This window comes from Anser brachyrhynchus (genome assembly GCF_964034855.1).
Source record: "Anser brachyrhynchus genome assembly, chromosome: 11".
NCBI lineage: Eukaryota > Metazoa > Chordata > Aves > Anseriformes > Anatidae > Anser > Anser brachyrhynchus.
Window position 1 is genome coordinate 12,738,850 of NC_137706.1, and position 23,445 is coordinate 12,762,294.

Here is a 23,445-nt window from a genome sequence, read left to right on the forward strand (position 1 = left end):
TACTTCCGTCTTTAACAAAATTTTTGGATTGTGTTTGATGATGGATTGTGATTTTTTTTTTCTTCACTCTTTTTCCACTCTTTACATCTCACTAATTAAACAGGGAAATCTCTTCTGTGAAGATGTTCTCCAGAGCTGGAAAAACAGCCTTAACTGTTTGAAAATTTTCACTAAAAAACAAAGTACTTTCAATTCTTACTGAATGAAAAAATAGACTGAAATTATGATTTAAAGTTATTCTAATTTAATGCCTTTCTGGTAGCCCCATCTAGTTCTTACGGATTTCTTACGTATGCATGGAGATCCTGGGAAAAGAACAACAACAAAAAAAAGTCTAAATCCAAGTAAACTTAGCTAGTTTGGTCACTTGTAAGGGCCATATGTGAAATTTTGACATGTGTTGCCTTATTTACCCACTTTTGATCTGACATCCGTGATCCTTTGCATATTGTTTCTAAAATGTGTTTGCAGAAACCACCTCCTGCAAAATGTAGGGAATAAAAGTTAACAGGAAGAGGATGTTTTATAGAAAATGTATACACAATTAAAGAAAGTTTTGTAAATGTAAGAAAGGTCTATTTACATATTTACATTTATAAAAGTAAATGTCAGTAGGTTGCCAACAGGCTATTTTTTTATTGATTTCTTGGTTTTGTTTCTTTTTGTGTGTGTGCATGTCTTTTTATTAGAAGCATTTTTCAAGTAAATTCTGGAGTCAAATAAATTTCCTTTGACATAAGTCTATTACTTTATTGTGAATACTTGTGCATTTCTTCCTTCCTGGTAAGTTTATAAATCTAGCTTGGCCTACCAGCCAAACCAAAGGGATGTTTCATCCATCTATCAATAAATATGCCTTCAGTTATTTTTTGCTAGGTTCTGTTTGGGTTTGATTTCTCCTTATCCAAAGTGAGTTGCTAAAACATGATCTTTTGGCTGTGTTCTTGGAACAGGTGGCAAACCGGCCCCTGGAGACAGTGCTCAGCTACCTGTGGAGTTGGGATACAGACGAGAGATGTATATTGCCAGCAGCCAGGAGGGCCTACGGTTGCTACTGAGGACTGCAAAGACAAAAAGCCTCATTCTTTGCAAGCCTGCAACCAGATTGATTGTCCCCCTGTTTGGCATGTTGAGGAATGGCAACAGGTATGACTGGGTTATAGAAACAGTTTAAATGTAAGCAGTGTTCCTCTGGTTAGGTACTTCAAAATTTCTGGCCTGAATAACATAGAACATAGCTTCTAGATATTGATTTTAAGAGTTTCAACTAATTTCATTAGAATAAATCAATCCAGAGTCAAAAATACCTCTTTTCACTACTACACCAATGAGTACTGACAGGATGAGGTGGTAAGTTGTGTTTTTTTTAAAAGGATTTCAAAATGCTGGATATCAGTTACTCCAGACATCACCTCTCTTTCTATACTGTGCAAATGCAATAATATACTTTTGAAGATATTTGTTTGTTTATTTATCTCAAGAACAATGTTTCCTAACTCACAGTAGGTATATTAACTGATGCAGGGCATGGTCAGATCTACATGTAAAATGCATGTTTTCTTTAAGATTTCTGCTATTTAATTGCATTCAGGTGGGTTAACTTCTCCTCATTTTTAATATATTAACTAAACGTTTTAACCGAAGAATTTTCTACAAGCTGCTTGCTTTTTAACTGAAACTTGATGTCATTTTTCAAGTGTGCATAACTATGAGGAGCCTTGCAGTGTTTATGTGCCATAATGGTGTGATACATAAGCACAGACGTACATGCAGGTCTACATGCTATGTTCTTTTCTTCTCAGTGTTCATGTACTTGTGGAGGAGGGATCCAGACCCGCAAAGTGTACTGTAAGCAACTGTTGACAGACGGAAGCTTCCTGAAACTCTCTGACGACACCTGCCAGGAACCTAAATTGCCAACTACTAAACCATGTGCAAAAGTTGACTGTCCTCCTCAGCTCATTGTAGGAGAATGGTCCAAGGTGAGCCGCTCCCAACCCGGGGGGGGGAGGCTCCAAAACCTTCATTTACAACATGATCTCTATAGAATTCTACTTGAGTGAATAGTGGGTGATTGGAGCAGTAAACTCACAGGGTAGCTGAAGGTTTTGCAAGACACGTACCTAGACTAAACTGTGCATACAGTTGTTGTGCATCCCTGCCTACAATCAGGCTGTTTATGTCCCTCTTCCAGAGCTGTGTTTGGGTTGCTGAAAGAAAAGCTACAATGCATTGCATGCATTCTGCCAGACATAGTTTGGTATTTAATATTTGATATTTTAGCTATCAATTATTTTATAGTACAGCTTCTGAAAAGCAAATCTTTGCTTTATTCCGTCACATTTTCTCCTTTCCCATTTAATGTAAGCATGCTACCACTCCCTGTTCAAAAAGATTTATAGGAGGGCATTTAGAAGCTGCAATTCATGTTTGTGCAATATGAACTAGGAGAATGGGCTGAGAGACTTGACACAGACTCTTTAGAACGTGCTGATTTGTTTCTCTGAGATAATAGATCGCATTGCTCTGTTCTCCCCATGGTTGGACATAAAGAAATACTGTCATGTTATTTTAATCGTTCCCGAGTTGCTTGCTGGAACAAGTTAGCTATCTTATAATCTTATTGCTTGGAAAAGTGCAGAGGGTTTAATGTCTGGATAACACAAGGATTCATATGGAGGAGAGAGCTCTCTGTCTCTCTCAAACTGTTTAAAATTAGTATGTGTGGCATGGGACAGCAAGTTTAGTTTGCATCCTTCCTTTCACAGTGCTCAGTAAGCTGCGGTGTTGGAATCCAGAGAAGGAAAGTTGCCTGCCAAAACCGAACAGCAAAGGGCCAATATGTTGCATTAAATGGATCAATGTGTAGTGGTCTGTCTCCTTCACTGCTTGTAAGGTCTTGTCAGATGAATGACTGCAACAGTAAGTATGTTACTTTATGTAGTTTCCTGTTGATTTGGAACGATATATTTATGAAGAAATATCTGTACACAGGTTAATTCACTCATCTCCCTATACTTTCATAACATTACTAATCTGGAATAAATGGAATGTCACAATTACTAGACCAGTGATAACAGGATTGCTCTTAATTTATTTTGTTCCAGTCACAAATAAAGGCCAGGTTCTAAAGAAGTAGTTTCTGAATACACTTTAATGTTATGTACCTCTCACACTCATACTCACCTACATTTGATTTGATTTTTTCTTTTATCCTTTACAGTATCCCAACTGTGAAAACATCCGTCAATTGAGTATAAATTTCAAAGGATGTTAGAAAAATTAAGAATCCAGTTCTGGCTTGTGTTTTCATTGCGTGTTTGTATTACACTGGACATTTAGTCTATTATGGTACAAATCAAAACCTGACATTCTGTGCCAGTGATAACTGTAGGTGTAATTTCTGTCTTTCCTTATAGAAATGAGAATTCCAGTCTCATGAGTTTTGTAGGAATTGATGACAGTAAACAAAATTAATTAATTAATTAAAAATCACAGTATTTTTATTACTATGTATAAAAATCTATTAAGAAAAAGCTGTCTATAGGAATTGTATAATTTGGGCACAATCCGGTTATGATACTGATGGTAGTTGTACAAATTGCATATGTGTAACTGCCATGGAAATACCTTGCCAATACAATGGTCTAGTGGGAGTTTTCCCTGCCCATGGCAGGGGGAGTTGGAATTAGATGATCTTTAAGGTTTCTTCCAAGCCAAACCATTTTATGATTCTGTGATAATGTATGTTCAATTACATACAGTAATTTACAATGAGCAGTTCTAAATGCTGTTTCATTAAGACAAAACTTGGCCTCTCCTTCCTTTGTAAATGAGAATATCATTTCGTAGGTTTGGGGAGCAGGGAGCTGAACAGAAAGGAAAAAAATGAGACTATCACTTTTTAGGTATGGGGCTGAGGAAAACCAAAAGCTTTCATTAGTGGCCTGCTTTTGATCACAGATCACAAAGATAGACATGTTTTGACCCAATTCATAGTGCTATCAAGAAACAGCTACTTTATAAATTTTGAGGCTTTGCTTTAAAAATTATTCACAAAACAAAATAAGAAATAGAATAATTACTGATTCATACATAATATGAAACTTCTTTTCCTGGCCTGCATTTCAGATTAACATGCCAAAATCCTGAGGTTCAAAACTCCACTTAAATAAAGCCCTGTGGACTTTCAGGAATGTCCTTGGCATAAGGTTTAATAAAATATTTTGAGCTGCATATCTATCTGAATTTAATTAATTGTGGATAGTTGAATGGCAGTTTAGCTGGTTTGCAAATTGCATAGCACAGACTGATATTAAAATTACATTGTCAGCTTCCCCCACAGTGCCAAAAAAGCAGGACACTGGGCTGCGCAGGGAATGTGATTGAACTGAATGAATATGGATCAAAGTGACCAAAGTTATCCCACTGTTCTCTCCCTTCATCTCCAGAACTGTTTGCTGCAAGGGAGGCCCTGCAGCTCAGGTCTACATGGCAAGTACCTGGCTACAGAACAGGAGGGCAGGGGAAGGCGAGACATGTCCATACACCTAGTTTCAATCTGGGTTTTGCAGAAGGAGCCAGGGCAGCAGCAGCAGCCTTTGGATTCACAGTAACGTGCAGGAGGCATCTCCTCCTCCTGCAGCTGTGGATTCAGGCCCCCCTGAAGGGGGAGTGGATAGAAGGCAGGAATATAACATGGCCTTCAGGTGGCAGATGGCTAGCAATGAAGGGTGAAGCAGACTCTTTAGTGTGGTGCATGGCATGCATGCTCTTAGGGGTTCTTGGTTCTCATCCGTGGCTCAGATGAGCTCCTTCATTTTTATTGTCTCATGACAGTGCTGGGGCTTTTTATACTTCATCTTTTACCCTGGGACTAGTGATTGAAGCAGTTTTCTACTTAATATTGGTCCTATTAAGTCAGAACATTCCTGACTCTGAGAAAAAGGAAATAACACCCGTCTATCCCTGAGGTCACCAGGACCTGACGCCCAGCTAAAGCTGCACAGGACCATTAGAGGTCATACACTCAGATGGATTTGTACCAGGTGATAATGAGGTCCAATGGCTCCAGTACAATCTAATCATTAAGTGAGATTTACCTCGTAGAAAAAACTCTCCCAAACAGTCCATTACCTCAGCAGCTGCAAGACTGGATGATACTAAGGATCTAGAAACACTTATGTGGCCTTATATATTTATATGACCTTATATATTTATATGGCCTGCCATCCACAGCTCTGAACTTTGTTTCACTCCTAATCTTGCTCGCCAGTCACCAGTAAAAATATACACACCCTTTAGTGTTGAACTGCTAATGAGAGTTAGTGGTCTTTCTTTTTTTTTTTTGTCTTAAAAAGAAGAAATGGATGAGACTTGTTAACATATTTATAAGTATGCACTGGATTTAATTCCATGTTGGAATAACTAGTGTAAACAGAGCACAGCCTGAAGTATTTTAATTTGTGTGTTTAAAGTTACACTTACTGTGTCTGTAAGTTGGATTTTGGAAATCGAAGATTTAATATTGGAACATTTCCCTAAAAAATAATATTTGGGGCCCAATAACTTATTAAAAACAGGACACTAGTTTAATAATTTTAGTAAACTGAGTGCCTAAAGCAATTTATTTGTTGTACCATGTGAAATGGTTGAGGGAACCATGTATCTGGATAACGAATACTGATATAAAAGCTGTGTAATTATGAAACCATGATATCCCCACTGGTCTGAACTCATTACCCAAAACATTGAAAATAACCATTTTGTTTTATAAGCATAAGAATGCACTCTAGGGTGTAGTTCATATAGTGTACACACTTATTGAATGCTTGAAACATTTAGCTTTTCACCTATTTCTTCACAGCATATTTGAAGCATATGTATATGAAGAAGCATGCAGTTTTTCAAATATCGTTTGTGTGCCATCAATGTGGTTGTCATTTTATTTATGTACCTACCAAGTGGAATAGTAGTAATGGTTTCAAACTCAGGCAATTGAAGAGCGTTTGTATTTGCGTCCATTTTCTGGCTCATCAACTCATTCTGCAGGCTCAGAGTTTTTCTGTCACGTACCAAAACGCTGGGTCACCAAATACAATTGAATTGTTTTCTAGCGCCCGTGTAGAGTGTTTCCCGACTCTTCCCAGCTGGCCAATTTCATTGTGCATGGAATGAGCTCAGGGGGTGTGTGCCCTTGCTCCCCTCCTAGATTGCTTTCTTTCTCACCTACCTAGTGCTTTTTCAGTCAGATTAGTTCTTCTGATCAAAGTGGGGCACAGTAGTTGCCAGCAGTGAGTCAACACAGTGGTATCTGAAACATTGCGGTCATTCTGCTGTTGCCTCCTGTGTGCCTACCCAGCCACTTCTGGGAAAGCCTGCCTGTGGTGGTAGCATTTAAGCAGCTCCCTGGAAACCTTTCCACATCCAACTGTCTGCAGTAGGATGCAGGAGGAGCTTTGTAACACCCAGTGTCTCTGTACCCTGTCTGCATGAAGCTTTATGCAGTATTGGCTGCTTTTGTCAATTCATCTGATGACTGTATTTGGCCTCTCCAAGTTTTGACTTTTCTTTCTTTCCTCACTTCCCTCTCTTCATTCTTGGCATAGCGCTGTGAACACCTCATCTTTCAAACTGAAGAAATTACCCTCAGTCAGTGATTACAGGGTGGCTCTGCTTGTTACATGTACTGTGTCTTCATTGACTGCTTCTTTCACCTCTTATGTCGCTGTTTGGCTTCAGTCAGTCACACAACAAGCAAGGCCAGCCAACAGTTTAAATAACAGTCAAGGGGAGCCTTGCTTTTCAGATGGATTTTGTTTTATTTAGGTCGTTCCGCACTTGACAGTGCTCTAATGTAGGGAAAGTAATAATGTGTTCAAATTTTTGATTCACTTTTTCCATTCCCTTCATGCCTAGTGTTTCTGAGGCAGCAATAGGAAACATAACCATAATAGGATTATGTGTATAATATAAAATAATATATAATATATCTCTGTATACATTTAGGTATGTGTGTACCATCTATGTCCTTCATATAAGTATACGTTGCCTGTATCTTCTCATTATTGGGAGTTTTGGGGAAGAAGTAATAGAATTCTTGGCTGGAGCAGGGGTATGTTATGGTTTCATGTTGTTCATATTTTTGCATTTTTCTGACTTAGATAAAAGCTCAATATTTTGCAATCTGACTTGAATAAAGTCAGGAAAAATTCCGTCAAGCATTCTGTGAAAAGCAGATTTTGTAAGCATGAGTGCCAATGATTAGATACTTTTCAACACTTAGTTTTCTTTCAGAGATTAAACCAAAGCTTCCAGAAAAGTATTCTGCTCATGGACCTCAGATTGTCAGTATTCACCGAGTCTATATTCAGACGAGACAAGAGAAGCGCATCAATTTTACCATAGGAAGCCGAGCATACTTACTTCCAAAAACATCTGTTGTAATTAAGTGCCCTGTACGAAGATTCCAGAAATCACTTATCCGGTGGGAGAAAGATGGACAACGCTTACAAAACTCTAAAAGACTTGGCATCACCAAGTCAGGGTCACTGAAAATACATAGTCTTGAAGCAACTGATATCGGTGTGTACCGGTGTATTGCAGGCTCTGTGCATGAAACATTTGTACTCAAACTCATTGGTACTGATAACAGACTGATAGAACCACCAAATCTGAGAAAACACGCCAGTGAGACTGCTAATGCAGATCATAACGAGGCCAACAGCTTTGGGGCCAAATGGCATAAAATGAGCAAAATGTGGCAAATGTGGAGTAAGAAGAATGAGCTCTATCTGGGAGACAGGCAAGTAAATGATCAACCATTTCTGAGAAATCTTGAAACCTTTGGGAGTAATTCAGCAGAAGAATTTAGCTCTCGAGAATTCAAGAATAAACGACTGGAGGCAGCAGTTCTCCAAGGTGCCTACAGCATGGACACCGCGCAGTTTGAAGAACTAATAAAGAACATGAGTCAGCTCATTGAAACTGGAGAAGTCAATGATGACTTGGCATCCCAGGTCATTTATCAATTAATTGCTGAATTATCTAGGCTTCCACAACCAACCACTGAAAAATGGAAGGGGGCCCAGGATGAGAAATTTGCCTCAAAATTCACAGGCAAATCACCAAACAGAGCTGAACATTTCAGCACAAAAGCTGTTGATAAATTAACGTTTGACCAGAAGGTCCCAGTTATTATGAGGCAAAAGGAAATTCCGGGAGTTTCCTTTAACAAAACAGTAACTGTACGAATTGGAAATACAGTTTTTCTGACCAAGAATACTCATGCTGTCAATCTACTGTGTGAAACAGCTGGTATTAGTGAAGTGAAATATACTTGGACAAAAGATGGGGAGACATTAAAATCCTCTGAGAAGTAAGTAAATATCTTCTTTCAATGAATTATTATGTCACTATAAACTGTTAAAATCCACCCTGCTGTGCAGTGTTAAAACATATACTGCTGTAAAAATGAGATAAGCATGAACCCTGTGCCTTCCATCTTTTTATTTAATTTGTTTTCTTTCAAATGGCTGTCATGTTGTTTTGTTTTACTAACTTCCAAGTGTGTGTCCATTTCCATAATATTACATGCAAGAATTTACTTTTTTTTTTTTACTAGGTTAATTTTGGATGTAGCTATTTTAGTGATCTGCCTTAAACATTTCAGCTGCATCAGAAAATGAACAGATTTATACTCAATTAAATTAAGATGACTATTGGATGGATTTGTTCATATGCCAGATACAGTGGGATCACATTAAAAACTTCTGCGGTGGTATAGATGAAAGGCAGTCTTTCTTATGCCTCATCTTAAGGAGGGAAAGTATCAGTTGTGTCTTCACCATCCTTCAAGACAGAGTAAATTTTTAGGTATTTTAGATGTTTACATAACTTAAATTTAAAAAATAATAATAATAAAAAATAACTTTTTTTCTTAGCTTTTTAAAAATTTTAATACTTTAGAACTTGCAAATATTTCTGTTAAAGACAGTGCAGTGCAAAATAATGAAAAACCTGTAATAATATCTCATTTCAAAACTATACCTGAAGAACAAGTACAGCAAGTGTATTATACTCAGTTGCTTACTCAAGACAGAGCAAATACCTCATTGTTGATAAATTAAAAACTCACCTGATAATACTAACATTAACTTTGTGTGAGAGCCTCTTAGAATTATAGCTAGCTCTTGAGTAATGAAAAAAATGATTCTGAAATTATAAAGACATCTTTGGATATTTCTCAACATACTTAACTGATTAATCACACTGCCAAGAAAAATATACTTCTGCAGGGCTATCAATTAAAGCAAAGACACAAAACCAAACCGTTTTTTAAAGTGCAAATGTTTTTGGAACCACGTAGCTCCCACCAGTTGTTTATTTTGTTAACTGTGCATAATTTCCCACTAATTTGTTGCAAGTGATACTTTCGTTTTTCTGGACATCATGGTGTTTTGTTTATTTGTGAGCATCTATTTGATTCCTAATGTCTACTTTCATAAATTGCCTTCATTTTAGCACAGACTGATATTCTTGCCCTTAGGATACATTGGCTACTTAGCTTTCTTTCCCAAGCCTTTGGTGTTTTTTTCCACATTAAGGTTTCTTATACACAGATGCATGTATGCGTTTATATACATATATGTATATACATTTGTGCACTCAAAAACCAGTGACAGTAATGATATTGCATCTGAAAAAGAACGTGGGCAGGTAAGCAGGTTGTGCTGCAATGCCATCTCGCATATCTTGCCCTGAGATAGCAGGCAAGGTGTTCATGACACCTGTGAGTTTTTGGTGGAAGACTTCAGCTTTAATGATGATATTAAAACTAACAAACTAACTACTGTAATTTGGAGTCATATTAGTCCATATATTTGCAGATTCCACAATCCTGCTAAAAAACCAAGCTTGCACTGGAGAAATTAATTTCTTGCCAAGCCTAATACTTTTAATTGTGGTAGTCTGATTTCTTCATGCTGTCATTCCTGAGGGATTCTGGTTAGCCGTAGTAAATTTGCTGTCTTTCAAAGGGCAGCAATTAGGACACAGCTTTGCAGAAGAAGGATATCTGAAGATCCTTCCACACATGTATCCTTTAGCTCTCCCCCTTTGTCACCGAAGAGGAGGCAGAACTGTTACTGCATGCACTGGTTTAGTACAGTAAGTTTCTAAAAAGTTTTGTTGCTGTATCCTAAACTCTTGCAGATAGAAGACTCAGCTGTGTTTGTCCCAGGGTTGTAACCCTTGTCTTTTCTTTAATATTCTGCAGCATGATCCTGGACACCATTGGAAAAGTGCAGATTCAGAGTCCTACTCAAAAGGAACTGGGTACATATGGATGCCTGGTTGTTAATGACTTTGGTTTTGATATGGAAACATCTTTGCTATTGCGTGCAGGTAGGACTTGTAGCATCCACAGAACTGGGGATGTATTCTTTTCATATATAAACACCTATCCCCAGCCCCATTTGATATAGTTTCTTTTGCTAGCAGTCTATGAAATTCTGCCCAATTTAATAGGTAGTAATGAGATGGTCTTGCTCTAAAACCAGAGCAGGTTTGAGCTGAGTCTGCTTTTGTCTATCCCACCTGTATTTTCGGGGTGGTTCTTTGCAAACTGAATTCTGTTCCAAACATGACAAATTTAAACACAAGCTCTATATTTACAAGTCAGATATAGCTTTTAATATTGATTATTCTTTTCCTTTCATTTCAAAGAGGTTCCTGTCATCTTGTCCTCTGTGTTAAATGTTACAAATCTGGAAGCCAGCAATCTCTCTGCTGTTGTTGGAGGTACAATCATGGCAAGAATTGGAGCAAATATTATGATTGAATGTCCAGTGAAAGGTAAGCAAGAACTCCACTGAATTTCCTTGTAATGTTAGAATAAGAAGTTTATATCTTTATATCTTGAAAGAAGCTACCAGCAAAGGCAGCGGATCATTGATCATTAGTCATTTTTTCAGTATGTGTGTCACTCAACAAGTCCTATGTCTTTTCTGTTGGTCACTTTAGCTTACACATGTGTGCTATGTGTTCAGCAGGTTTTCCTTTAGATGTACTTTTCTTTCCATCAAGTGGTCTGAAGCTCCACTACAGAACTTAAAGCCCAGTGAAGTGAGTCACTATCTTACTGCAATAGCAAGCATAGCCAGCTGACTTGCTCATCAGGGAGCTCTCCTTATCCTTATTTGAGATGCCCATATGTCTAGACCGTTGTTAAAACTGAAAATGAAATCTCCAGCCATAGTTTAATAGAACTTTAAACCTGACAGTGAAGTAAACTTACCTTTTAGAGCCATCAGTCTGCAGCTGCAGTACAGAAGACAAAGAGAAGTGCTGAGCCATGAAAGCATATATTGTCTAGCAAAACATCTGTCAAGCAGCATTAAGGTTAATTAAAAGCTATATGCGTTAAGCAGATCCCTGTTTCATTTTATTTTCTTGTCTTTCTAAAGGAAAGGTAGATATTTTCTTTTTTAATCTGATCAATATTATCTTTTAAGTTTCATTTGCAAGATTTAACTCACAGTGGTGATATTCTGTCAAATATGTAATAAGCGAAGGTCAATCCTTTGTGCCTTGTTGAAGAACATACATGAAAGTGTTTGCTGATAACAATAGACGTTACAATTGAATGCAAAGAGACTTCAGAGAAATCAGTGTACCATTCACATTTATATTGCTGGGGGAGCACGTATCTGAGTGTTGACACTGAACCAGAATACTGATATACTGAGAGAAATATATATGCAAATAGTTCTGCCTACAATAGTGGCGCCACGCTGACATATGTTAGGACATGTGGCTCTGCTATTCGCTGTTGTACCAAGGCTAATTCTTTGATGAAGTAATATTTTCCAACTATAGTTTGGCAACTCTGTGCAGAACTGACCTACATCTCAAATTCAGCAGAGAGTTAATGTCACACTGTTAATATTAATATTGTTAGGATGGGTAAGCAGTTAGCAATTTAAATATAAATTAATATTTCCACATGGGACTGTGGATTTCCAAATGCTTTAGAATTGTGTATATTACTGAGCCAAATCTTAGTTATGGTAAGACACCAGTGTTGATTTAAAATTGATTTATCTAATTGCTTTATTTCCCATCATTGCCAAGGAAGTGAGTATTACTGCTTGTGAATAAAATAGAGTTTACATGTCTTAAAATTTCTCTTAGCCTAGAAGCAGGAAAACTTATGAAATAATGTAAGCAGAGTTTTTTTCTGATCTCCTTTTTTTTGATGAAAAGTAATACACCACAGACTTTAGTAGACTGAACTTAATAACACTCTATGCTAATGTTTGTCTAATAGGGTGGGACCCAAAAATATGTCCATTTACAGTGTAGTGAGATGAGGACTTTATTGTAAATGTTGATGAAATATCCTGTGAATTATGAGATGAGCAAACATTTGAATCAGAAAAAAAATGTGAATATTTCTATACACTCTGAAAGTTCTGTTCCTACAAACAGATAATGCAAGTCTGCAAGAGCCCTTTTCTCATCAGACGTGTTGATTTATAATAATAATGTGCTTTCTTCTTGGAGTAACAGCCCACTGTAAATCCTTATAATGAATATCTAATATAAAAATAACAGTAGTTGATTGTGACTAGCTGTCAGCTGAAGATCTCTTAGAATGGGCTGTGACAATAAAGTGATTACAAGAGAGAGCCCTTCTTTGAATTTCATGGAAACCTTGACTAGATCTGGAGTGTCTTTTCCTCATTGCCCATTCCTCTGAACGCTCAGAAAGAAGAATGTATTTTTTTGTGGTAACTTCTCGGTCTATCTAAGCAAAATATTACTAAATAAGTCTGTGTGCCTTCATGTTCTGCTACACACTTACTTGGTATCCATCACCACAGATGACTCACACAGATTTCTCGGTGTCAAGCAGATCCTGCAGAGCTATTGGACTCTTGCTAGCCCACAGCATAGCTGGGCAAAAGAAGTAGTAGCTTATGAAGAAGGTATCTGTGTGCCATGCCACTGACAGAATTCTTAAATTACTTTCAAATTTCTTGGCTTCAATGACTTCTGAGCTCTGATTTTTTTATTTTTATTTTTTTCCCTGTAGGCTAAATAACCTATAATCCTTGTTTACAGTTGTTCAAACCATTGCTTTCTCTGTGCATAAATATATGTATTAAGTTCTACATTTTGTCTAGCCATACAAGATCTAGTCATATTTTCCATTGTGAAACATATGAAAATCATGTATATATGCCAAAAAGGTAAGTTAATTGTTCGTTTAGGAGAGACTACCATGCCAGCTGCAAGTAGGATCAACCTACCCAACAATCTGACAAAGACAGTTGTGAAAGGTAGAGTGGAAGTGATGTTATAGGGAAAGGTCCACTTTCCAACTTTCCAACTTCCTCTACAGGCTGGCTAATAGCAAATCCTTTAATTATTCAGGGCCAGGAGGAGAACCAAGTGTGTTCTGCCTCAGGGACTCTGGGTTCATTAAGGCCATGTTATGCAGAAAAGCTCTTGCTTGATGGTTTTAATGGAAAGGATGTGAAGTTTAATATTATATACAGCCATCTGACTGCATTTTTTTTTCTTTTTTTTGTTGTTACTGATTTGGTTCTTTTAGTCCTTTTGAGATTCTTTCTTGTGCACTCTAAAAACTGCTTTCAGAAAAAAAACATTCAGAAATGTTAAAGAGAAGTGTATCGTAACAAATAGAAGAACATAAGGAACAGGCAAAGAAAATTTAGGTAAATTGCTGAAGCTAATAGTATAATTTTCTTTTCTCTTTTTAATTTATATTAAAACTTTTTTCCACTAATTGTTATAAGCTCATTTTATAGCTCCCACCCGAGCATATGCTAGAAGATATTCATAACATTCTGGACAGATTCATATTCCATTCTTACGGCCAAGAGCTTTTCAATCAACACATATGTTATAAATATCAATACTGATTGCTCCAAATTGCTCTTGGATAACATTTATTGTATTTGCAGAAAAGATCTTCTTGTGATTATTACTAAAATAAACTAAAACTGTCAGATTCCATTTATTGTGAAACCTTGAAAGTTCTAAGTTGAATAGGGGAAAAAAATATATATGTAAAATGTGCATTGTCTGCCACCTGCTGGTGAAAAAACGGAAAGGAAATACTGAGTTAAGATTGTTTAGACTGTAAACATATTGCATCTCTAAAATATCTTGGCATAAAGGCTTTTAAGAATAGAAACTTCATCTTGATCCAAATGCTACATAACTCTGAATATACTTTGACTCTAAGAATAACGTATTGATTAAAAAAGAGGCAAAGAATACAAAGAACCTGTTGAATCAAGGTCATCTTTTTGCACACACATTTCACAAAGATGGACCAGCTACTTACTGTCGGTATTGGAATTTGAAACAAATCCAGATAAATCAAGAATTTTATTCTCCATCTGTTCCTTCATTTACCTGCAGTATTCAAAATGTAACTTTGATGTTGTTTTTTGTCTTCTATGCTTAACCCCTCAGAAGACATCTCAGTGAAGAATAGCAGTTTATTACATCGGATTCTGGATCTCCTTTTCTTTCCTTTTCTTTCCTTTGTATATTTTTCTAAAAACAACAACAGATTTTAAAGGGATAAGTATAGATTTATTTTATGAGGAAGGAATGCCCCTTAAAATTAGTTAAACGAAGGGGGAATCTGGATGATCGTATGCTTCTTTTTAGTATAAGTACACATACCTTAGTTTTAGTTTGGATATGGCATAAGCTTTATAGTAAGTCTTTCAGTCCTTCCCACTTAATTATGCTTTGCTTTGTGTCTTTGAACAGTCTGGGAGCCTAAAAACTGAATCCTTTTTGACCAAACTAAACTGAAAGGTGTGCCTGCAGACTGTACCTTGAGCTCTGAAATAATAATGGGCAGAAAGTCCTGGGGGTCAGGTGGGACTCACCAAGCAGTCCAAAGCAAACCCTCACCCAAACAGACATCAAATGTGTTTCAGGACCTGAGTACCAAGTATCTCTTTTTATAAGCACATCCCTGATGCCCTTTACATTGAGGAAGTGTCATTCAGTTAATGACATGTTTTTAGTCCTCTTTGTCTACACATCCCCAGCTGCCCATCATTGGACACAAAATACTGGCTTAGACGGACTTCTGGTCTGATTAAGAATAGCAATTCTTGTGTAATTCTTTAATTTCTGATAAATTTTTATTTTTCAAGTCCCTGAGAATGTGTCTGCTTTATGACCATAAATGACTGGGTCCTTGGTGACAGAGCCATGGCTATCCAGTAAAGTGAAAATGCAATCACTAACCAGCTGGGCAAAACTGCCTCTGATAATAGTGCTGAATTGTAGAATTGCCCTGATGTGCACCAAGCAAAGCTTTGTTGGGGATCGACTAGAGTATTTAGTCCAGCAGTGATTTCTGAGTTCACACTTGACTCAGACCTTCTTATTTAGATGTCTAATATTGTTGCCTTACTTTAATGCCTAGTTTTGAAAAATTTTAGTGTTAAACGTCTGCGGATGGAAAAAAGATCAAGCTCTCTTTGAGCTGACAGCCAGAGAACTAAACAGGATCTGACAGAGCTGTAGCAATGGTGGGATGAGAAGGGGTCTTGCTTCATGAACCTCTCTAAGGAGGTCACCAGATGTCAGTAAGTATATCTAAATCCTGCCAGATGCTGCTGCCACCTAGGAAGAGCCGCTGTTGCATGGCTGCTAGAAAGAGACACAGGTTATGGCTTTGAAAGATTGCGAAAGAGCAGGGCGGTATCAGAAGACAGGAGGGAGGATTGTACCAGGTGCCAAAATGTCTCACTCCAGCTCTCAGTCCAAGTCTATTATTCCCAGTGAAGTGGGCAAGATTCATGCAGGTAATTTTAGTAGCAGCATGGCTTAGCCCTTTTAGTGTTCACCAGAAGTTGATTGCTCAAACATAATTGAGATGATAATAAAGGCAGTTTGCAATTTCTGCTGAAGAAAATATGAAGATGTATAAATTAAAGAAGTTGTATGGTGAGTTATGCTAAATCCACTGTAGGTGTTAGTAAGTGCAGAATGAATAAAGATGACATTTGGTGTGTATATTACTGACCCAGAATCATTTCCTCTGCAAGATGACATGTGCAGTTATCCTCTAAAGTTAGGTAAACTTTTAAAGAAGTGCAGCAAAATGTGATTTGTGCCAGCGCAGTTCTGTCTTGCTCTTGAATGGGAAATACAGAATACTTTATGAGATTCTACATAGCTGGGGGAAAAATTTCTGAAGACATATCCAATGTTTTAGAGCGACCAGTTAGTAGGCCAAGATTTTTATGGTGTGTAATATTTCATAGGGCTTTCAAGGTTGGAGGAAATTTGTTTTTGAACACTGAATATTTTAAGGGCACCCTATAGTGCAGATTCCATTTTTTTCCTTTTTTAAACACGTGTTTCACAGTCCCATCCGGAGCTAGAGTTTTTTTTCCATAACATTTGCTGTCCCAGGGCCACTCATGGTGGAAAATGACTTTTTTTTCATGGAACATTGAGTATTTTAGAGCTGTTCCAGTGCTAGTGGAAAATAACCTGTGCTTGAGGTCAGAAAAATAGATTAAACTAATTTTAAAGTTTTATAGCCACTTAGGTCTATAGAAGAAATTTTTAACATCAGAGGATTTAGATCCATTGCAAGATTAAGATTCTGATTTTTAAGGTATTCTAGCTCTAAGAAGGCCCCAGCTCAGGAATGGATCTTTGTTCATGAAGGACAATTGTAGCCATGCTTAATTTTAAGCATGTGTTTAATTGCATTCTCTAATAGGGATGGATTTAATCCTATGCTTAAATGCTTTCCTGACTTGGAGCCATAGGATATGATTGTTTGATTTTGCTACTAGCTGAAGTCAGTGATGCATCTCGCCTCTGAATCACTGGGATCTAAACTGCACTCAGTGATTCTGAACCTTTGGCTGTTTGGGTGAGTCGATACCTTTGGGTTCATCCTCAGCTACATCTGAGTGGAGGTGGGGTATGAAGGAAACAAAGGTGGCTACAAGCCATCTCATACTTCTCCTCATTCTTGTACTGGCAGGGTATCAAATCAGGAATTCTTCAGCTTGAAAGCAGTATTTTTTTGGATGTAGATAGGGAATGACTTCCTTCCAGGGTTACAAACTGGAAGATTCTTTTTTTTTTTTTTTTTTTTTTTTATTTTTTTCCCACGGAGAAAGTCTAGAAAATGATTTCCAGAACAATTTGGTGTCTTCTGACCCACCTAGAAAGGTAATCTAATTATTCTGTAGAGGAAGCTTATGTAGATGTGATAAATTTGGACAGTAAGATGAAAGGAAAGACATGCTTTAAAACTGTTCTGGTAAGGACAAATGACAACAGCAGAAACATCTTTAATTCTAACTAACAGAGGATAGAAAAATAGAGCAGTGAGGAGTAAAAAGTCATTGTAATCAGCTTTTAAACATCTCTGTTAAGAATTCTGAATATACATTTCCTACTTAATACGTCTTCTCTATACAGTCCTGAGCTCTTGAAGACAAAGTGAATGTTATTTCTGTCTGTATAAAGTCCTTGTGTGAATCGGTGTTTGTGTAAAGGAGAGTGAAGCATCTACATTAAGATGAAACCTTGTGCACAGGATGAAGTCCTCCATAAATCCCTAAATTCAAGTAGAATTTCACCTCCATTCACTTTGTCACCTTGAAGAAAAAAAAAAAAAAAAAAAAAAAACGAACAAAAAAGAATACCTAATGGCTTCTTTTTGCTTATTTAGTTTCTCCTTGGAAAAGGGAGAAAGTTGTGGTTTTTGTTGTTGTTGTTTTTCTTTTGTTATTCATTTTGATGGTATGCTTGAACTGTACCTGCAGTTACTGTGTAGGAAAATTGGTGCTTGTCACAGTACTGCACAGTCTTGCCACTAGAAGAATGTGGGAATTGCATACTTTGCCTGCTTTCTCACAGGAAGTGATGGATGAGACTTAACTCAATGTGCAGTGCTGGATACCAGTAGGAAATTTTATTACAGGGCAATAAGCATGTAGTCTAATTTCTAAAGAAGTGTTGAAAATCTGCACAATGGAAGCCTTTTCAACAGAAACGTATACAGGTGACTGCCTGTTGGGGTTGTGCTATGTGCTTTGTGGTGTGAGAAGGGTTTTATGCAAAGCACTGTTAAGCACAGAGACTACTAGAAAGGTAAATGAATGGCTAAAAATAGTTTTTTGAGTATCCTCCAACAGTAAGAGTTTCTCCTGATAGGAATTCCAGAAGTGATAGTATGCAAAAGAACTCAGTGTCTTTCATGACAGTTATGGCAGAAAAGGATTTTTTGCTGGCAGTATAAACATACAGATAAACTGAAGCTGTCCAGAAGAACTTGAAATGTACATGCTGCTTTACTCAGGAATGCAAAGGAGCTGGAATAGAATGGATGGCTTTAATTTTTTCTCCTGTCTGTTTTATTTCTTTAATCCATTTATAGGGTGTCTATCAGCAGATACAATAGCACCACACAACTTTTTTTATTTTTTTTTTTCTGGCCAGATTCTGTTCTGCATCTCTCTGGATGCGCAGCTCTGAAAGCTTTATATAACATTTGAGCTCTCCAGTTTTGAGTTTCCTTGAAAGGCAGGGGTAGAGGCCCCTGCTATCTAGCAAACAGCCACATCCTGCCTGCAGCGTGCAGAGCCATGCCCTCTCTCCTCCCTGCATGCTGTACTCCAGCAGGATAACACAACCTGTAGCAGGTCCCTGAACTCTTCTCTGAAAGGTGTTCTTCCATTCTTCGTTAGTTCAGGAAACTGAGGGTTTGCTTACTCTTAATGGCAGCCTACCCAAAACCACCTGTAAAGGGATGCAGAAGGACTTTGACTGCAATTACCAGTTGTTCTTCAGCAGATGATCCAATATCTCCCAGCTTTGCTTTCGGATAGTGCATTGTTTTCCATGTAATACAAAGGCTAGGGAGAGAAATGGAAAAAGAAATGCAAAAACTTGAAGGGTCCTCAGAAGTGACCATGAAGAGGCCAACTCAGAAGGAGTCAACACCCAATTCACATAAAAACTTAGATAAGATCTAACTTCTCAAAAATTTTAGATAAAATACAATACAGAGGTGTTCTGATTGCCATTTTCACTGCTATTTTCAATGCGATCAGCTCAGATTTATGGATGTCCTCTGAAGGTACCTAGATAACATTCGCTGTGCTTTGTAATAACAGTGTGTGTTGACCAGACACTGCTTAATAATGTTGTTTTCTCCATGATATTTATAATTGATCATTGTAAGTGCACATTTTTGCCTCTTTTTCTGTAAGTGGCAGCACCCCGAAGATTACTTAGATGGATTAACTGTGCATTTCAATCGGACTGACTGTTGGACTGCCATGTGGAGCTCTCTCCTCACCTACGTTCCTTAGACCTACAATTTATATTTGTGTGTTTACATTATTCATTTTGGCAATGATCTGATTTACTTATGTCTGTGTGGTATTGCTTGCTCATTTCTACTAAAGAGAAATATATACAGCTTCTTGGAGAGAAGAAAAAAAAATTGAAAGAAGAGGAATCACTTGCTAGTAACTTACATTGACTTAAGGGTGTGTGACAGCTACTCGATTTTGAACCTCAATGGAGAGCCAAAGCTATTCTGCAGATTTCTTCTGCAAACTGAACTCCAGTCAAGGTTTTAAAAGGCTCAACATCCCCGTGAATGAGGGAGAGGTAGAGGAATAGAGACATGGCAATTCTTCTGGTATAAATGCTAGGATACAACCCAAATTTGGAAGAAAGACACATTTTACTTAACTTAAATCCCAGGAATGTGGTACATTTTTGAATACTGTGCTGCAGGCAGAGGGAAGACTATCATGGGATGATATTTTGGGCTGAATTTTGATAGAGGCCCGGGTTAAAAGTTAAATTTGAACCTTTCCAAATATTTTATTGTTTTTGTGTATTGTGGAATTTAACTTTAAAGCTTTTAACTCTGGTCCCATCTTAACCATGCTCTTTCTGACATATTTTTGGCTCTGATCAGCCTGCAGGACTTTGGTGCCAATGAGGGTAGTCTGGCTGCAAACCTGTAGGCCTTGGATTAAAACAACTCCGCATCCTCACAGCACCTCCTCAGTCCATCTGTATAGCCAGTATATATGCTGGAATGGCCATGGAAAATACACTGTAAAGGAAAAATGTGTCTGAGTATGATACATTTTAGCCAGAAAGCTGGGGTATAATGAAAAAAAGACCCTTAGAACAGGACCTCTTCCTAATTCCAAAGGGATTTTTCGATGTGGCATAAGGCTTCTCCTGGAAACTTGAAAAACAGCCTGGTTTTTTGGACTCTTGTGCACTCCGAAGATATGTATCTTGTTTTTATACATTTTTACTCAGTAAAACACAATCTCATGAGTTTAAAAGCACTGAACATTTGCTAAATTGCCTAGAATTTAAATTTGTGATTATGCAGGAGAGCCTTTTTGTCTGCTGTCTTTCTAGACAAAAATGGTGCGGGGAGCTTTTTCCTTCAGTGCAATGGCAGGATCCAAAAAATATGTCTGGTTCCTATTACAGTAAAGGAAAAACTTGAGGTGTGCATTGAAAGTGCTAAGCCAGTGATTGAAATGTTAAAGTTGTTCCTAAAGGCTATTCCACATCATGAAGACATCATCTGAAAAGTAATACTGCACAATGATCTGTGAAGCAAGGAGCCTGAATTAGCATTCAATATGGCTGAAACTTCCAAACGTCCCCCATTTGGGTCAGCTTCCCTAGCAGAACCCATTTTGGTAGTCTTCAGGGAGCACTGGTCAATATATTTAGACAAGAAAACAGAGCTCAGGCAAAAGGCACTTCAACTGCTCTGACTTGTGCCTTGTGTATTCACGTGCCTCTGTGGCTCATCACTGTGCCGCGTTATGTCAGACTTACCCCACCATTTATCCAGGATTTTGGAGCCTTCAAATAGTGCCTCATCTGCTGCAGCTCAACTGAAGCACAAATAAGGTGGCTGATCTGCCAGCTTGCAAGATATCCTTTGGAAGGCAAATGTCTGAGGAAAATAAAATATCTGTAGAGGTCCTTCCACAGAGGTAATACTGTGCAATTGGAAAAATCATCTAATTAAAAATAAACATCCGAAGTCATTTGTGGATCAAAATTTAGAATGACGAGTACAAGCTTGACAGTAGGAAAGGGATAGGCCTTTGGCTTTCTGTAGAGTGGTAAATGAGAGTGCTTAACAGCTGAGCCCCTTGCACTGTTGTTAATAGCTCTTTCTGTTCCTTTTCCTTCACGCTCCATTGTTACAAGCTGTACTTATGACATCCGCTACAGTATGTTTTCAGGTGTTTTTTGGGGTAGAAATTGGCCACATATTCTCTATTGTCTCTTATAAATATATAAGTTTTTTTCCTTCAAGAGAAACATTTTGTCCCAATTTATTTTTCTGCTATACTTTTTAATTAGAAATTGGATATTCATTCATTTCTTCACCCATTCTGGGATGCAGATAGTTGTGTTAATTGGCCCTGACTCGGGTTAGCAGTCTCACATATTTTGATAGAGAGATACATGAGCACATTGCTTTTGTAGGACTGGTAGCAGTTTTTGAAACTGTTCTGTGAGCTTACCTTGCAGTTCTTAACCTTTAATCTCTCTGGGATGCTGAATTATTTGTAGGGCTCCAAGTAAGCAGTTTTGTTGTGAGTGGAAAAATTACTTGTTTTGCTGTGATATTGTTACACTGTCTGTGTAGACAAAGGACACTTAAGACAAAAGACAAAGGAACTTAAGATTCTTGGATTCTATGGTAGCAGTTAGCAATATAAAATATACCATTTATCTTACCCTATTGTTTTTAATTGTATGTATTTAAAAGGTGTTCCCCAACCAAACGTAACGTGGTTTAAGAAGAAAAACTTCCAACAAATCAGTTCTTTCTTGCCTTTGAATGGCTCTTTATCTCTGAGGAATGTTTCCTACGAAGATGCAGGAACATATATTTGCAGAGCAACTAATGTGCTCGGAAAAGCTGAAGCTGCATCTGTGCTCCACTTAACTGGTAAGTGCTGAATGAGAATTCCTTACTGCTAACAGTCACCCACTCTTATTATCAATTTTTACTGATTAAACTATTTGGGTGGGGTAAGTGGGGTGATATTTAACACTTAATTACGAACTTGGAATTTTTTATTTGATCTGACTCCCTGGGATCTGGTCTGATCTCTCATTTCCTGTAACAGTGCATCTAGGTACAGATGGACTGACTTGTGACTTCTTCAAAAGTTGTTCCATCTTCTTGCTTCTATAGAACAAATTTAAGCCCTTAAGTCATGAGAAACATTAGAAAATTAAATCAAATATCATATTACATTGTGTCCAGTGCTTTTATGTAGGGGAACAGGGTAGGCCTGAGTTCAGAAAATCTTCAGGGAAGTACAGTGAAATGAAAGCAAAGGATGTTTTTGTTGTTGTTGTTGTTTTGTTTCTAATCATAAAGGCTGATAACACACAGGGATGTGGAAAAAAATCAGAATATGAACTGCTAATTCTCAGAATAGAAAAAGTAAAGAAAAACACCATTTAAATGACTCTATTGTAAGTAGATTAATCATGTAATACTGTATAATACAATCATGCCTTGCAAATAGCTCCAGTAAATGGATCATTCGGCTCTAGAGATTAACTCTCAATATTCTGGTGTACAAAGTACAGCACAATTATACATGGCTAATCCTGCTACAAAGCTTGCTTTCTTAAGCACACATGTGTATGGCAGGTTATAGATGTTTGGGTCTGTTGGCCAAGGAATACGTACCAAAGATATGAGACTTCTTTGTCCCAGCATTTACATAGACAAGCAGGAGGATTGGTGCAGACATTTTACATTGAGGAAAAATCTTGAGTAATCCATCCAACCAACGTAAAATGACCCATGGAAGCCAGAATATAACAAAAGACTTAAACCATTCTGGAAGGAGAATCATGAGTATTATGCACGCTCATTAAAACAGAAATGTTGACTGAATGGCAAGAACTGCATGTTACTGACAGATTGCCCATATTTCTGGCAGTTGTTCTGGCATATGATAAAAAGGAGTTGCCATAGTGATAGGTACATGATTCTGCCCATATTATATACTATGTCTAATGAGATTTTAAGAGATTATTTTTTATTATAGCATTTTGTCACAATTCCTTCAAATGAAACAAAGGAATTGGCCTAATTCCACTGAGAGAATTATTGAGTTCTGTGTGAATGACTGGTAATGAAATCATAAATAGCATTATTCATAACAGTAAATAGATCGTACATCCTGTAAGTTTTGTTTGTAAACATGCTCATTTTGATCGTAAACATGCTCATTTTTGCTAATAAATACAAACATTTTTTTTGCTAATAAATACATACAATTCAACAAATTTTATTACTTTAGAAATTGGCATGAACATTAT

The 23,445-nt window shown here is 37.4% G+C and overlaps 1 protein-coding gene across 12 annotated transcripts in view; it reads left to right on the forward strand.

Moving 5' to 3' along the window:
• The window catches only part of ADAMTSL3 (ADAMTS like 3), a 199,796-nt gene that overhangs the window by 164,804 nt on the left and 11,547 nt on the right, over nucleotides 1-23,445 (forward strand). For all 12 annotated transcript variants that reach the window (XR_013955837.1, XM_080607168.1, XM_080607167.1 and 9 more), the window contains 7 exons: nucleotides 954-1,146; nucleotides 1,803-1,982; nucleotides 2,769-2,922; nucleotides 7,297-8,377; nucleotides 10,277-10,404; nucleotides 10,726-10,854; nucleotides 21,869-22,051. Coding sequence is in view for 11 of the 12 variants with exons in the window: in XM_080607168.1 (XP_080463294.1) it covers nucleotides 954-1,146; nucleotides 1,803-1,982; nucleotides 2,769-2,922; nucleotides 7,297-8,377; nucleotides 10,277-10,404; nucleotides 10,726-10,854; nucleotides 21,869-22,051 (2,048 nt within the window). In the remaining variant the exon portion in view is untranslated. The remainder of the gene's footprint in view (nucleotides 1-953; nucleotides 1,147-1,802; nucleotides 1,983-2,768; nucleotides 2,923-7,296; nucleotides 8,378-10,276; nucleotides 10,405-10,725; nucleotides 10,855-21,868; nucleotides 22,052-23,445) is intronic.